Below are 18479 nucleotides of genomic sequence, written 5' to 3'. Positions count from 1 at the left end.
TCTCATGCGCCGAGTATAACACCACGTTCAAACTCACTTCAGTGTTGATAACCTGCCATTGTAGCAGCAGTAACCGATGTAACAACTGCGCCACACACTTGTTGACTTATATAGGCGTTGCCGACCGCAGCGCCGTATTCTGCCTGTTTACATACCTCCGTGTTTGAATACGCATGCTTATACCAGTTTCTTTTGCGCCTTAGTGTATTAGTGCATTACCAGTCCTGTTACAGGTCTAAGAGAGGGTGTATCTCAAGAGCCTACAGCGCCACGTCACATCCGCAGCGACACTACAGGAGGAGCAGTTTGGGTTTCGGAAGTGGCATCTAACCCAGCATCAACTCGTGCGGTTATTGGATGAGGCTTTCTCTCCTCTGGAGTGCCGCGAGTATTCCTGAGCGTTAGACAGCGTGTGGTGTGACGTCTTGTTAAAGTTACTTGAGCATGGACTGCTGGTGTTACGTTTGTCTTATCTGCTCCTACCCTGACGACGACATTCCATGTGCGACCTGAGGCTGGACTGCCCGCAGTTCGTCATATGCTGGTGTGCCACAGGGCTCTGACCATGGAGCGATCCTGTACATGCTTTACACTGCTGACACATAGACACTTCCACTACAGTGATCTTCCGCTGCAGCATGGGTGCCAACACTCTCGGACATCGAATACAGCTCGCGTCTGACAACCTGCACACGTGGTCCCTGAAGTGGCGCCTTAAATTCAGTAATGCCAGGGCAGGGAGTTACTCGCCTGCAGCGCCATCGCCCATCAACATAACAGGCAGACTTGTTACATGGAGTGACAAGGTGTACCTTAGTGTCTCGCCAAACTGCGTGGCGCCAGCATATCTGGGACGTCAGAAACAGAACTTTGCGCTGCCGTCGTGTGGACTCAGGCCGCCGAATCGCCCATACAGACGCTATAAGTAGTGCAGAACCGCGCACTTAAATTGGCTCTACACCTTCTGAGGACATTTCCGGCAGCTCAGTTGCATGAAATGGTTGAGTTTCCACTTGCAGGGGACCGTTTTACAGCGACTGCCCCATCTCTTAAGAGAAAACGCGGCGGGAGTACAGCACGAAAATTCGGGCGGTAGGCTGAAGAATGCAGCATAGCGTCCATACAAGAGAGCCACAACAAATCGGTGCATTGACAGCTGGGTGATACTAGGCAAAGTGAGTAAACAATAAGACCATCGTAACTAATGTATACGGAAAAGTAAACAAAAATAATAGGAAAAACATGTGTGTCACTAATCCAAAAGATTAAGCACAACTCCGTGAAGATTCGTCGCACGCATTGGGAATCATTCTAACAACGATAAGAAATACAGAATGTACGGACATAAGCAACTTTGACAGAACGCACACTGTTAAGGCCCGGTACACGGGAATAAGCATCCGACAAAGCTCGTCGGCTGTTCGCGTGTTACAGTAAGCATTTATGGAAAGTGTTTTGACAACTGTGAAACTACGGGTAGGGGACAAGATGTTGGAGTCCACGCCTCATCACAGAACTTGGGAGGTCGAAGACTTCTCCACTCAGTACAGCAGGATTGGCGGCGATCTGTGGCAGATCTGACGACACAGTACAATGATGAGGCAGGTACAACTCTTTCGGAGCACACCGTTCAGTGCACATTGATCAACCATTTGCATCCCTTCATGCTTGACGCCTTCCAGTAGAATACATAGCCTTGTCGCAAGGCCAGGATCATGCTATAGTACTTTGAGGAGCAGGATAGTAAACTCTCGCGTTTATGTCTGAACAGTTGAGTATGTCTGGTATGCTATCGGACGCAGCTCTGAGTCCACAAATCCCCCCACAACCACACGCCCGTAATGTAAGGGAATTAGGTGACCTGGGCGCATGTGGTAAAACATAGATCGGGAAACCTGTCAAGGATTTATCGATTCATGCCAAGCAGAATCGTTGCTGTATTGCAGTCCAAAGGTGGGCCAACAAGCTATTTACAAAGGTAGTCGTGATGTTTTTTTTTTTGTTTTTTTAAGTCAGTGTATGTGTATGACGTAAAAATTGGTGTTGACTTATCTGAAAATGAACATACCGAGTCCCTGTCTATTTTCTGCGTCGTTCAACCGCCCTTAGAATCAATTTACTGTAACCGAACGAAATTTTTTTTGTGTCAGAAGAGACAGTTCGCTATCACGCAGTGCCGTTGGTAGCTATTTAAGGTAAAACATGTTAGGCCATAATTTTTCGTTAGAGGGTCATGATTCTGCCATTCTCTCGTGTGGGCGCTTGACATTATCTCAATCAAATGAATACCGATAGTGTCGCTAAGACAAAATTTTAAAAACCATTTTAAAAATGTCCCGTTGTTTTTTCCATCATAGTTGTAATATTCCTTAGACTATCCAGTGACATTTTGTTGGTTTGGTGCACAACTTCATAGCGTTTTTCTTTGACATGTTGGTATTTCTATGCTGTGGGATTACTTATCGATTGTCATGTCATATACTTCAGTTTATGTAATGTCACTTGGAGACAGTCAGTACAGCTGTGGACGCTAGGAAATGGCGTGTCAATTGGAGCAATTGGAAAATTATAGACGTATGCTTGCGTTTGACTTCAATAGAGGGGTGACAGCAGTGGAGGCAGTCAGAAACGTTTGCACCGTGTATGGACAGAGCCCATCAAGAAAATAACTTTATCGTTTTAAGAACTTCGGTAACGCACCACGTTCAGGAAGGCCTTTGGGGTTTCATGAATTTCGTTTTAACGCGTTAATCCACAATTATCCAAGTCACTGTGATCGTTGCATCACTGTGCGACATTTACATAAAATGGGAAAGGTTTAAAAATCAGGTGTATGGATACCGCATGATCGAAGCCAAAATCACAGAAATCTGCGGGTGACCCTATGTGCATCTTTGCTTGCTCATCATGAAGTGGCTCGTGAACAACTCCGGCCATTACTGTTCTATATCGTTATTTGTGACGAGAAATGGTGTCTATGCTAAAACATGCAAACGAAATAGCAGCAACTCTCCTGCCAACACCTGCGCGCTCCCACAAAAGAAATGTTATGCATCTGGTGCAACGACGACGGTGTAGTGTACTACGAATTGTTTCGCCATCACTGCTGACATTTATTCTCAACAACCGAGACGTCTTGCAGACGCAGACCAAGAACAACGACCAGGAAAACTGCGTGAAGTGATGCTACTCCACGATAACGTCCGTCCGTATTATGATAGACTGAAAAGACACTATACAGAAATTCGGTTGGGTAGTCATTGCGCACCTACTATATTCACCTGACCTTGCGCCCTTAGCATTTCACATATTCCGCTCTTTCGAACAGCCTTCAGGGAACTTCCATTCCGGATGGAAATGCGGTCGGGACATGGCTCCATGAAGTCTTCGCCTCAAAACCTCGTGATTTCCACAGCCACAGAATCGAAAAGTTATCCGAGTGTTGGCAAACCGTTGCAAATATTGAGAATATATTACACTCCTGGAAATGGAAAAAAGAACACATTGACACCGGTGTGTCAGACCCACCATACTTGCTCCGGACACTGCGAGAGGGCTGTACAAGCAATGATCACACGCACGGCACAGCGGACACACCAGGAACCGCGGTGTTGGCCGTCGAATGGCGCTAGCTGCGCAGCATTTGTGCACCGCCGCCGTCAGTGTCAGCCAGTTTGCCGTGGCATACGGAGCTCCATCGCAGTCTTTAACACTGGTAGCATGCCGCGACAGCGTGGACGTGAACCGTATGTGCAGTTGACGGACTTTGAGCGAGGGCGTATAGTGGGCATGCGGGAGGCCGGGTGGACGTACCGCCGAATTGCTCAACACGTGGGGCGTCAGGTCTCCACAGTACATCGATGTTGTCGCCAGTGGTCGGCGGAAGGTGCACGTGCCCGTCGACCTGGGACCGGACCGCAGCGACGCACGGATGCACGCCAAGACCGTAGGATCCTACGCAGTGCCGTAGGGGACCGCACCGCCACTTCCCAGGAAATTAGGGACACTGTTGCTCCTGTGGTATCGGCGAGGACCATTCGCAACCGTCTCCATGAAGCTGGGCTACGGTCCCGCACACCGTTAGGCCGTCTTCCGCTCACGCCCCAACATCGTGCAGCCCGCCTCCAGTGGTGTCGCGACAGGCGTGAATGGAGGGACGAATGGAGACGTGTCGTCTTCAGCGATGAGAGTCGCTTCTGCCTTGGTGCCAATGATGGTCGTATGCGTGTTCGGCGCCGTGCAAGTGAGCGCCACAATCAGGACTGCATATGACCGAGGCACACAGGGCCAACACCCGGCATCATGGTGTGGGGAGCGATCTCCTACACTGGCCGTACACCACTGGTGATCGTCGAGGGGACACTGAATAGTGCACGGTACATCCAAACCGTCATCGAACCCATCGTTCTACCATTCCTAGACCGGCAAGGGAACTTGCTGTTCCAACAGGACAATGCACGTCCACATGTATCCCGTGCCACCCAACGTGCTCTAGAAGGTGTAAGTCAACTACCCTGGCCAGCAAGATCTCCGGATCTGTCCCCCATTGAGCATGTTTGGGACTGGATGAAGCGTCGTCTCACGCGGTCTGCACGTCCAGCACGAACGCTGGTCCAACTGAGGCGCCATGTGGAAATGGCATGGCAAGCCGTTCCACAGGACTACATCCAGCATCTCTACGATCGTCTCCATGGGAGAATAGCAGCCTGCATTGCTGCGAAAGGTGGATATACACTGTACTAGTGCCGACATTGTGCATGCTCTGTTGCCTGTGTCTATGTGCCTGTGGTTCTGTCAGTGTGATCATGTGATGTATCTGACCCCAGGAATGTGTCAATAAAGTTTCCCCTTCCTGGGACAATGAATTCACGGTGTTCTTATTTCAATTTCCAGGAGTGTATTTATGGCTACAGTCTCTTATGTTTGTCTATTGTGTTTATTAAAGTTATGAAAAAACGCTACGAAATTTTACCGCAACCTAATACATTGCCTGTGATCAAAATATCAGTCGCTACAATGGATTTAATTACGGAAAGCAAAGATAATTAACTGCCACCAGAGCAGCTACATACGCTAAATTGTTCGAATGGAAAGAGAAACAATATAAGGCCGTCATTTCGGAAACGACATTTTCCCCCTTGTTGATATTGATTGCTTTAGGGGAAGAATGTAAGTTGTTAATTGATGATGGTTTTATTGTTGAGGAGATGTGATAAACAGTGAGGATTTACGGCATGTAATGTATTGTTGGAACATGAGATTTGCCTGTGTAACGAATTGAAGAACTTAAACGGTAGTCCCCTGGTATTTCTTTAGATGTAAGGTAAAAAACTGGAAAACTATCAGTCAGTTCAGTTAAGTGGTATTAAATATATCGTAAAACTTAATAAAACACCTTATCAGACTAGTATTAGGTGCTGATAAGTTTATGGGCGTGCAAACATTTCCGTGATTAAGTGCAAAAGTTTCGTATACAAAAACCACATTACTTCAGACAGTAGCCCACAAAGCGAGATTGTTGAGTCACAGACATTACATAGGCATTTTTAATGATTGTGTAGAGTTCCAAATTTCTGGAAAAGGACTAGTGGAGACTGAATGAACGTTTGTAGTGAGGCCAGATCATCCAGCTTATGTAGTACCAATGAAGGGGGACTGTTTTGAGTGACAGATGTCGAACATAAGATTTATTATGTGTTTCCTGTCCGTCTGTTATGCGTTGTGGTATAGACAGTGGTGTCAAAAACTCAAGACCAGCTCATGCTCCACCAGTTTTGGCTGGTTTTGTGAAAAAAGAATCTAGTCCTGTTGCTGAAGTAAATTTATTCCAGGAAAGAAAGAATGTTTTGAGGGTGTCAGAGGGTAGAGAAATAATTTTGCAGTATGCTTTTCTAGGAAACTATCGGAGCATTTGCCTTAAGCAGTTTAGGAAAACCACAGCAAACTTTAATCTCTGTAGCCATTAAAGGCCATTGTAGGAACTGAAGCCTAGTCCTCAATAATCAGTGTCCACTATGTTATTGCAGCACCATGGTCAGTATAATTTTTGAGTAGAATATGACAGTGGTATTTGTGCTATTCATTGCAAGATACTTCTCCAGTGAGTAGACTGAAAGTAAAGGTTCCGATTAAATTCACTTAGAATTGTATTGCAACAGTGTTTATTTTTGCTGAGTCTCAAAATATACTAACTTGTTTCTTACTGCCATTAATTTCAGAGTGAGTAATGGAGGCAGAAGCAGTCAAAGTGTTGGAAGAGCTGGGAATGCTGGTTGTGGAGGGTCGGGTCCAAGGAGAGTGTGCAAATCAGCGTGGATATGGGGAAGGGCCTCACATATCAGCCAAACCTCATGTTTGCTCACTTACAAATGCCCTTGTAAGTATTCACCTATTTTCATGAGCTCTTTTAATTCATATCTTTGAAATTTACTACTAGTATGTTACATTTGTGCCTTCTCAGGCCCATTTTAAAAACTAAAATTCTGCGGAAATGATTAAAAGCGATTTTCATTTTGAATACACTCCAGTGAGGGTCGTTGTTCTTAGACAATCTTTTTGAGGTGTGTTTTTTAAGTAAGGTCCATTTGAACATATGTAAACAACAAAAGGTTATTTCAAAAAAGTAAATTTATTTTCAGAAAGTACATACTTCACTCTATTTTTCACCATAGTTGCCAAGTTTATTCAAACATGTATCATACCTCTCAACAAATTTTAAAATACCCTCTTCAAAAAACTTGCCACCTGCTCCGATAACCAAGAGTTCACTGCCGTTTTCATGTCATCGTCGACATTGTAACAGTTGCCACTGAGGTGGTGTTTGAGGTGGATGAACAGATGCTAATCACTCAGTGCAAGATCATGACTGTAGGGTGGGTGGTCTAAAGCCTCTCAGCGTGTGAAGTCTACCAACAAAACACCATGCCTATCCCAAAACACTGACGCCAATATTTTGCTCTGAGACAGAGTCTGTTTGGCCTTGTCATGGCCATCTTTGAATTCTCATACCCACTTACGCACTGTGCTTTCACTCATAACAGTATCATCATACACTTCGCAAATTTGTCAATGAATTTCTGCAGCAGGCAGGTTCCTTGCTGACAAAAACCATATCACTGAGCGAACCTCACATGCGGCGGGCGAGTTGATGGTCTTACACGTTTTGAAAGAACAGAACTGTACAGGTTAGCTACAGAGCTGAAACTGGGCACAGTTGTTCCCGAGGCATGCCAGTACATGATGCATGCACTTGTTGCAGTATGCGCGCGGACTACTAGGGTCTACAACAAAACAAACCTTACTTAAAAAAACACACCTCATATAACTATCGCAAAGCTATAGTAAAAACTTTGCTTCCTTAGGAATGAATCTTTCACTTTACTGCTGTATACAGAATGCCTGGAAACTTCCTCTGTGCTTGACCAGGATTTGAATCTAAAACCCCGCCTTTCATGGGCATTGCTTTTACCAACCATTTCTATGCAATGCATTTTTCTGAAGGAGAACTTGTTGTGAAGAGAGGAAAGTATAGACGAATCGCTAACAGAAGTAAATCTGTGAGGGCAGGTTGTAAGTTCTGCCTGACTAATTCATTCAGTAAGAGCAATGGTGATAAAAAGGAAAGACTCCACATTGGAGTACCTTGTCCAGCACAGTTTTAATCTGCCAGGAAGTTTCACTTCTCTCCTTTCTTTGTCTATTATAACAACACACAGAGCTGTTCTTTTCTCCTTCTTATTAAACAAGACATAATAATAATAATAATAATAATAATAATAATAATAATAATAATAATAATAATAATAATAATAATAATAATAATAATAATAATAATAATAATAATAATAAAGAACTAAAAGAAAAATATAGACCAAGACTAACAAAAATACTGAAAACAGAATTGACAGCAAGAAACAAGACAGAAGCTATAAATACTTATGCTATACCAATATTGACCTACTCATTCGGAGTAGTGAAATGGAGTAACACAGACCTAGAAGCACTCAGTACACTTACACGATCACAATGCCACAAATATAGAATACATCACATACATTCAGCAACAGAAGGATTCACATGAAGGAGGAAGGGGATTTATCGACATCAAAAACCTAAATTATGGACAGGTAGAAAATTTAAGAAAATTCTTTCTAGAACGAGCAGAAACTAGCAAAATACACAAAGCAATCACTCATATAAATACATCGGCTACACCACTGCAATTTCATAACCACTTCTACAACCCGTTAGATCACATAACATCATCAGATATGAAGAAAGTAAATTGGAAAAAGAAAACACTACATGGCAAGCACCCGTATCATCTAACACAGCCACACATAGATCAAGACGCATCCAACACATGGCTAAGAAAAGGCAATATATACATGAGATGGAAGGATTCATGATTGCAATACAGGATCAAACAATAAACACCAGATATTCCAGCAAGCATATTATTAAAGATCCCAATACCACAACAGATAAATGCAGACTTTGCAAACAACAAATAGAAACAGTAGATCACATCACAAGCGGATGTACAATACTAGCAAATACAGAATACCCCAGAAGACATGACAGTGTAGCAAAAATAATACATCGACAACTTGCCATACAACATAAACTAATAAAACAACACGTTCCCACATACAAGTATTCACCACAAAATGTACTGGAGAATGATGAATACAAATTATACTGGAACAGAACCATTATAACAGATAAAACAACGCCACATAACAAACCTGACATCATACTCACCAATAAAAAGAAGAAATTAACACAACTAATCGAAATATCCATACCCAATACAACAAATATACAAAAGAAAACAGGAGAAAAAATTGAAAAATACATCCAACTGGCTGAGGAAGTCAAGGACATGTGGCATCAGGAAAAAGTTGACATTATACCAATTATACTATCAACTACAGGAGTCATACCACACAATATCCACCAGTACATCAATGCAATACAGCTACATCCAAACTTATATATACAACTACAGAAATCTGTAATTATTGATACATGTTCAATTACCCGAAAGTTCCTAAATGCAATATAACATATACCGTACAGTTAAAAGGAAGTCACGCTTGATCAAGGTCCGCGTCGCTTTCCATTTTTGACCAGACATAACGTCTGAGAAAAGAAATAAATAAAGAAAGAATAATAATAATAACTAAACTGTTTTGAGTGTGTGTGACCAAAAAGTGTCCCTCATTCCATTTTTCTTACATGGTTCAGTTTTTGCTCTAAAGTAAATTTCTTGCTGATTCATCAAGTCATAGCTACCAGTACCGTCTGATTTTGTGGATGGTGATGGCATGTGTTCACTCGTGTAATCCCTTACAATATTCTGTAGATTCCATACTGAAGGAATAAATCACTAATACTATAAAGTGCACAGGCAACAAAACAAAATATCGAAAAGGTCCAGCAAAGTGTTTGTGATAGAATTTTCTCTTGTTTGCTCAAAGAAATAAAACTAAATGCCACTGTCTCAATCTTTGTCATAAGTCAAGAGATGGAAAAAAAATCTTCTTCCCAGTTCATTCTTTTCTGTGATGAGACTTACCAAACTGGAGAAGAGAGAGAGAGAGAGAGAGAGAGAGAGAGAATGAAGTGTTGTTAAATACGAAGTACTGTTTTATCACTATGGGCTTTTAATCACCTTAACATTTGTATTGCAACTGTAGTTTTCCAGTAGTTTGGTCAGTGATGTATATATCTATTAACTAAAGTAATATCTTCCCTTCAATGTGTATTATTTCTTGAAGCAAGAACAGTATTACTTGGAAATTATAAATTTACAGAACTGTTTTGCTTTTATTTTCAGTGTGTGCGTGCAGAGAAATTACGCAAACAGGTGCAGCTTTTACATCGTAATGGAATGTCTGTGTGTGTTGAAGTGCTGAAGTGTGCTGACTGTACATGTGGAAATCATCGCAGCTTGTCAACGGAAATGGTTAATACCCCTTTGGATACAGAAATTCTTCTTGAGCAGTGGACAGTTAATCTGACTGAGAACAGGTAGGTAAATGCTTCTGTGGGCAAGTGCACAAAACATTTATTAAAACAATGCCCGCAATAATTTTATTCTTCTGTGGTGGTGGTGGTGGTGTGGTGGTGGTGGTGGTGGTGGTGGTGGTGGTGGAGGACTATATCCTTTGTTTTGATTTTCTGCTTATTCTTTATATTACCCTCGTATCCCCCTGTCTATAGCAGAAAATGGAATGTGCCCATATTATAATGTATAAACTAAATCCGAAGGCAGGGTCATCAATGAGGTTAAACACTTAGTACTAAAACATGTTTATTATGGACATCATTGTACAGCCAGAACAGAACTGACCACTTGGGTGGAGAATACTGTTATTTGCACAGACATTGAATATTCCAGAATATACAAACATTAGAAATATGAAGGACTTTAAGAACTTTCCAGAAATGATAAATTCTAAATAACAAATAGTGGTTGGTGGTCGGGTTTGAGCTGAGCCCACAGCATGTCGCTCACTGGCATTAATCAGTACACAACAGTCTGTGCCTTACAGCTCATGGTATTGCTCCCTCTCATGGAGAAACAGCAATCCATTGTTTCAGAAATTCTCGTATTAGCCATCTACAACACCCTGAATCTAGATCTTGTCAGTAGGCCTCTGTATGGCAGCACTGGCAGGTACATGCATTATGGTCATGTTGTTACATAATCTTCACAATGATGAGTGTTGAAGGTAACCCATCCTGTTGAAGCTTCACAATCTTAGAGGTGGGTCTTCAGTTTCCAAAAAACCTCCCATTATTCTACACCTCCAGACTGTAAGGGGGCTTCATACAGAGAACATGGTTGTCTCAGCACTTCGGCCTTCTTGATGAAGGGTGTTAGTCATTGACTTCATATACAATGTCTGACAAATGATAAAGAATATGGTATGGCCCAAAGTAGCTCTTCAGTAACTATTTCAAGAGTCGCGCTTTCTGGACATGTGTAGAAATCCATATAAAGTCAGCCAGGCTGTATATCACTTGCCAGTGCTTGGCATTATAGTGCTCTGTCTTCCTCCTGGGCATCCAGTGTCCATACACTTGCCAGCTACCTTGCCTCTTTGGTGCAGGTGATGCATTTCACATAATCATCCTGCACACTGTCCAATTGAAATCTGAACTGTGTAGCCATTGTCATTCAGGCCTCACAACTGTGGTACAGAAAGAATGGTGTGAGGCCTGTAGTGTCATGCTTCGCTGTGTTGTATGTGAATGTTGCAACAGACAATAGTATGTTCCAATGTTACTTATAATCCATCTTGATTGCAAAAATGTTTATTCACATGACCAGTTTTGGTTCCTCTAGAACCATCTTCAGATCTGCAATTTCAGTTACAGGAGTAACCCGTCCACACACAGCAACCTCCACATGCTGCGGAAGTGATGCAGCATGTGAAGGTTGCTGTGTGTGGACGGGTTACAATTTCAGTTACAGGAGTAACCCGTCCACACACAGCAACCTCCACATGCTGCGGAAGTGATGCAGCATGTGAAGGTTGCTGTGTGTGGACGGGTTACAATTTCAGTTACAGGAGTAACCCGTCCACACACAGCAACCTCCACATGCTGCGGAAGTGATGCAGCATGTGAAGGTTGCTGTGTGTGGACGGGTTACTCCTGTAACTGAAATTGCAGATCTGAAGATGGTTCTAGAGGAACTGAAACCGGTCATGTGAATAAACATTTTCGCAATCAAGATGGATTATAAGTAACATTGTATAATCAGTGATTGTGGTATCCCATCAGACATTGTGTCTGTTTTCACAATAGTATGTTCAAATTGCACTGTTTGACATCAACGTGTATTGAGAGCATATCTGCCAGCATCTGAAAATGTTTCATAGGGCCAATCTACATCTACATCCATACTCTGCAAGCCACCTGACGGTGTGTGGACAGTAGGCAGTTGTCATCCTGTGGATGATGCCCTAATGTGAAATGATCTCTGGTACTAGTCTCAAATGGAAAACTTTTACATGATCAGAGATCATCACAAGGGGGTTCTCCATACTTCAGAATGATGTCTTCTGCAAGGAACTTTGCAGTTTCTGGCACTTCACATTCAGCACAGCTATAGTGACAACATAACGAGTGAGGTGGTCAGTGCAGCCTTAATTTAATTTTTCATGTCCAGAGTTTCAATTTTTTGGCCCAGTACTGGGATATGTTAGAAGCTTCAAGCTTGCTTAGCCAGAGATCATCCAGGGAGCAACGTGCAGGACATCTTTGTCATGTTAAATGATGTTCTGTGTTTTGTATTTCTCCACAGTCACACTTATTGTCGTTATGTTCTAATAGACGCCATTTTATCAGATTGATTTTTAAGGGAGCTATACCAGTTCTGATATGGTTTAGCATTTTCCATGAATTGTAGTTAAATTCGATACCACTTGGTGGATGTTCAAAAATAAGGTAGCTGACAGGGGTGTTCATCTAAGGTGTAGTTGAGGAACAAATATCATGGTTTTAGTCTTTTTAATCTATAAAGGCTGTTGTTTAGTGGATGATTGTCATCAAATGCCTTTTTGAACTGCTTGTTACTTTCTTGAACTACCCTGGGAGATTTGGGACTGCTGAAACCTGAAGCTTAGTAGAGCTTTTCTAGTGGAGTGGGCTTCGTGAATCCTGTGACTAGCCTAAAGACTTATATCAATCTTCTTTCCATGCACTGATGTAGACCAGACAGGACACGTGTACTCAGCTGCAGGAAAGCAAAGTGTTAAGGTGGTGGTTTGAAGCACAGATGATTTGGTGTCCCACTTACTGCCAGTTAGCATTCTAAGGATATTGTTCCTTGCAGCTACCTCATTTCAAGTTCTTTTGCAGTGGTGTTTGTATGTGAGGGACCTGTCAAGCATCATTCCAATGTATGTCACCTGTTCTGTGTGTGTAGTTTTTGTGTACAGGATCTATGTTGTTAACTTCCTGGTCAAATTCCCTGGAAAAAACAATCCATCTGCCTTTTTTAAAATTGAACCTTCTTTGAAAGGACATGTTAATAAATTTGACTTCAGAGAAGACCTGAATTGCATTGGGCCTTTGTTGAGATTTGGAGGAGCTTCATATACATTTTTTAACACATATGTCTTGGATATTGCTGCTGAGAAAGCAGTTTTCAGGGTTGTTGCCTTTTTCTCAAATATTGCTCTTGAAGGTGTAGGGCAGCTTTGAGTTGTATAGGAGACAGAAGTTGTTCACTTCCATCCATTCTTGTAGCAACTGGCCATTGCCATCAGTTTCACTGTATCACTGACAGTTGAAGTCACCAATGATAAACTGTGTCTTTAGATGTTAAAGTTGTCTGGCACGATAAGAAAGGTTTTCACCTCGGGGTTTATGTGTGGATGTTACTGCGAAGAGGCTACATTCTGTAGTAGAGATTTCAGTGCCATTTACTACTGTTTTCCCTGTGGAAGTTAAGGTCATGTCACGTCAGGTCTAATGAAAATTTCACTGCAGTGTTTATTGTGTGGTCTCTCTCTATGACTAAATGAATCCCATTAATTTGGGTCCTGTGTGCTGATTCTTATCTCTGTGTGTGTGTGTGTGTGTGTGTGTGTGTGTGTGTGTGTGTGTGTGTGTGTGTGTGTGTGTGTGTGTGTTTCCTATACACACAGTACAGCACATATATGCATTTGGCATAGTTGTGGAATTAAGTCCTGTTTGTTCTTTGTTATTCCCTCAACATTCGGGCTAGCAGCAGACAGAGATGGCTCTGAAAAGTGCTTTTTATTTGATTTTCTCTGGTGGTGGAAGGATTGGCCGATGCCCTCATGGACATTGTGTCCACGGGGCACTGGGATTTTGTGGTCTTATGGTGACTTCAAATGAAAATGAACACTTTAAGGCTCTTTTCGTGTACCCCAGTGGGAAATATCATCCGTAGATTCTCGTCTGCAACTTTGGGAACCTCTCCAAAGGGTGGATTCCAACATGGTGGAATGACACTGCTGCAGGTGGGATTGGTAACGGTTGTCCCAGGAATAATTGTGGCATTTGCTTCCATTGTCAGCTTTCCTTACAGTGGCTCACTTAGTGTCTAACGAGTTAGTAGAGACCTGGTCAGTGATACCTGCATCTGATTGTCTGGAGCCACCATGAATCCTACGTGACATCGCAATAGCTGGCTGTAGATGAGCTGGTGTGATGAGCAACTATTCCTGCCCACATTGAATCTCAGTTCCTCTTGTATCATGTTCTGTTGATTAATTGGAGTTCTCCATTGGTTCCTCCTCCTCCAAGGCTTCTGTGGTTTTCAGCAGTGTTGGATCTTACATCTGTTCAGCAGCAATGTCATTTAATACAGCAGTGATAGAGATTTCATCCATACTGCCATGATCTGCCAAAGCATTCCTTAAAAGGCAGTTGGTGTCCTTACATTTGGATCCACTTTACGATACCAGTGTGATGTCATATTCCTGAAGCCTGAGTGCTCCTCTCACCAGTCGGCCCATTGAGTCCTTCGAGCTAATCAGTAAGCAGGTAGAGTGTTATCTATAATGGCAGCAGAGCACAATTCTTCACTGATGTTACTAAGCTGCCCTTCCTGGTCAGGTTCAGCTGACCCTACTCTTGTAACTTTAGAGGTGAATTGCAACTGCTAATGACAGTTAATGGTCCAAAGTTCTCCTTGACCTTCTACGATGCTTATGATCATTGCTGGGATATACATTTCTTTTGTAGGCGTGAGTACTTTTTTAGAATTGATAATAGCTTCACAGTGTAACTGAGTGTCCTCTTTGATGATTCGAAGTCATGTTATTGATGACGGCAGGTAACAATTTCTTTGATGGCAAACAACTGCCCAGAGCAATCCTTTTGTGTGCTTGTTAGAATAGCTTCATTGATCTTGAGGTCCTCAGATCTTCCAGTCTAGGACCATTTGCAATACCTGCAAGAAGTCCCATCCAAGAACAGGGTTATAACTATAGTCTGTTAAAACAATAAATTCAAAGGAATGTGTTCTGTCATTGGTAGTTATTCATACAATACATGTTCCTGTCAGCTGGATGTATTTGGCAATTTGGCAGTGGCAATAGTATCATGTGGATGTTTCCACTCTGTGCCTGCCCTCAGCCATGTAGAGGGGGTTCGTTATACATAATGGTTCAGAAATAATCATGGAAAAACTAAAGTGTTCTATGTGTTTAAAAACAATCACTTAAAAGTAATTATAAAATGTGCATGTTACTTTAAATTGCGAGCAACTGCAGCCAAACTTCAACATTTTGAAAGAAATAATCCACTTTGGCTGTAGCATACTTTAATAAAAAGTAAAGACAGGTTTTGTGCCACTAGAAGACCCTCTGCTGATAAAGATTCTTTTTAATAGGACATCGCCAAAAGGTAACTGGTTTAGAGCCAATCCCCATCATTTGCATGATATTGTAAACAAATAGCACACCCAGACCAATAATCCTTATTTAATATGATGGGGGGAGCAGAACTGTACCACATCCAGGAAGGTAATGGAGAGGCAGCAGGCAAGGCAGTATGGTACTGATTGCTATGCCATAGCTTGGCATGATGGTCAGTATTTCCTGTCTGCTGCCACCAACCACCTTCCTGCTTGTGGTGCGGTTCTGCTACCCTCTTCATTTTAAGTAATCACTACCGCATTTAGCCTGCTATTTGTTTACAATATGACAAGAATGATGGGGAGTGGCTCTAAAGCAGTTACCTTTCGGTGATGGCCTATTGAAAAGAATCTTTATCACCAGGGGGTCTTCTTCTATTGGTGCAAAACCTGTTGTGACTTTTAATAAAAAGTATTCCATGGTTAAAGCAGGTCATTTCTTTCAAAATAATTATAAAATTATGAAAATGTGAAGTTTAGCCTTTTCTCGTACAGTTTCAACAGAAAAAGAAGTGTTACATCAGCAACTCCTAACAAACACAAATATCATACTCGTGAACTTCAGCCACAGATACGACCTGCCTGAATACTCACCCATAAACAAAGAAATTCGTAGAATAAATAATAAACTTAAGAGCACGTGTAAGAGGTTCAGTAATGTGGAACTAATGGATGTCAGCTCACTTGACAGAACATGCTACACCAGACATGGACTTCACTTGAATCGTAAAGGAAAGTGCACATTAGGAAAACTGATAAGTGAACTAAATAAAAGTAAGCCCCAAAAGACAGTCAGAGAACTAGGGTGGTATGAACAATATGTGAGACCAACAACAGCAGCCCCTTCAACAGAGGACAACAGCAGTGCACCAGCTAGAACTGTGGATACAGCCACATCTACAGCCACGAGGAACGATAGAGCTGCCATTTGCTTATCTACCAGCAGTAAGAGTGTGAGTAGCTGCAGTGAAGATTTTTTATGGACTATCATCCCCCAGCCAGTGCCACAAAAACTGTAAATATAGATGCGTCTAATTCTTTGCCTATCCTTCTCAAAAACAGAACTTTAATTATGCACCTAAATGTACAATCAATCAAAAACAAAATAGATGAAATTGATATGTTCCTAAGTTCAAACCCATGTCATGTTTTCTGTGTAAATGAACACTGGCTCACACCAGCTGAAATTGCCCTGTATACCCCAGAAGGATTTGAATTAGTAAGCTCATATTGTAGAACCAAAAGTAGTCATGGAGGAGTCGCTATTTTTATAAAGAGAAACTCTAACATTGAATATGTAGCACAAAAAGTCGACCATTTTTGCAAAGAGCAACTTTTTGAAATTGCTGCATTATTGCTTCCCAAACTTAAATTAGTGATCATCTCTATTTATCGCACTCCTAGCTCTGATATTCATCAGTTTATTGACCAAATGGAGACTTTAAATAAGTACCTGCTGGTAAAATACAGACACCACAAGATAGCATACATTGGTGACATTAATATAGACATTCGACTAAAAACACCAACTGTCACACACTTTCAAAACATGCTAAGGTCTAACAACTTGTACTGTATGAATAACAAGCCAACCAGATTAGATGGCTGCCTAGATAACATAATCACCAATTTGACAAAAGACGAGTGTCAGTACGGAGTGATAAATCCAGTTTTATCTGACCATGACAGCCTATGGCTAATGGTCAACTGTGAAAACTATCCTACTCAGCAACCTGAACACATTGAGGATCAGACTATTATATCCGGACAACATTACGAAGTTAAGGCAAAAATTATCAGAAGTTGAGTGGGACAGAGTATATAATTGTAATAACAACGGTAATGCTTTTAACTTATTCATGAACATACTAACAAGCTTAGTTCAAAACTGTTGCCCACAAATAATCAAAAAGATGAAAACAGATGGTGCACCAAATAGAAAAAAGAAGCACAACTGGTTCACTCCTGAACTGCATGACCTGAGAAACACACTTATTGCCCTACATAAAATGGCTAAAACTGGTAACCTAGAATCGAAGCAGAGGTATAAAGAAGCCAGGAAGAATTATAGAACTGAAATACAGATGGCAAAGCAGAGAGCCAATGATGCTTTCATTGAAAACTCCAGCAACAAATGCAAAGCAGCCTGGCAGGTAATAAACAAAATAGCAGGGAAGCATAAAAACAGACAAGAAATTCCAATAGTGCCAGGAAAATTAAATGAATTTTTTGTTAACAGTACTAAGTTGGAAGCTACTGCTACCTCTGCACCAGATGATGCAACTTCTGAAAGTTTTACCCACAACATTCCTGACCTAAATAACTTATCCTTTAAATGGAAACAGGTGTCCTGCCAAACTGTATACAAAGTCGTCACAAACCTACATGGCTCATACAGTGAAGATCTCTATGGCATCTCCAACACCATCTTGAAACAAATAATTGACATTATTGTTGCCCCTCTTACCTTTCTGATCAATAGTACTTTTACAGCTGGAAAATTTCCTGAGGTCCTGAAGGCTACTATTGTTATCCCAATCTATAAAAAAGGAGAAAAAAACAAACCTGAAAGTTACCGTCCAATATCCCTCATACCTATATTATCCAAGATAATAGAATGCTGCATTAAAACACAACTTTGCAACTACTTTGCTGAACAAAATCTTTTTTCCTCCTCGCTCTTTGGTTTTAGGCCAGGATTGTCTACAATAAATGCAGTAGAAACTCTTGTGACAGACATACTTGATGGCTTTGAGAACAATTCTATCACTTGTGCTGTACTACTAGATCTGAGTAAAGCATTTGATACTGTATCCCACGAAATACTAATAAATAAACTAGAGTGCTATGGTGTAAAAACTAACGAACTGGCATTAATCAGATCATACCTGACAAACAGAACTCAGGTACTTATAGTAAATAGCCAGCAATCAAATGCCCTACCAGTTGTAAGAGGCGTGCCACAAGGCTCAGTGCTTGGACCGTTTCTCTTCCTGGTATACATGAATGACTTGCCTACTTTCATGCTTCACAAGTCAATAATATATGCTGACGACACAACCCTGATTACCTC

General features: G+C 41.6%; 1 protein-coding gene across 2 annotated transcripts in view; it reads left to right on the top strand.

Annotated features, from left to right (window-relative positions):
* The window catches only part of LOC126185198 (protein FAM214A), a 240625-nt gene that overhangs the window by 155511 nt on the left and 66635 nt on the right, over positions 1–18479 (top strand). For both annotated transcript variants that reach the window (XM_049928074.1, XM_049928075.1), the window contains exons 4-5: positions 6219–6376; positions 9842–10035. In XM_049928074.1, the coding sequence (XP_049784031.1) occupies positions 6227–6376; positions 9842–10035 (344 nt within the window). In that variant the 5' untranslated portion in view covers positions 6219–6226. The remainder of the gene's footprint in view (positions 1–6218; positions 6377–9841; positions 10036–18479) is intronic.

Source organism: Schistocerca cancellata, chromosome 4 (assembly GCF_023864275.1).
Source record: "Schistocerca cancellata isolate TAMUIC-IGC-003103 chromosome 4, iqSchCanc2.1, whole genome shotgun sequence".
NCBI lineage: Eukaryota > Metazoa > Arthropoda > Insecta > Orthoptera > Acrididae > Schistocerca > Schistocerca cancellata.
This window is presented reverse-complemented; position numbering and strand designations above follow the sequence as displayed.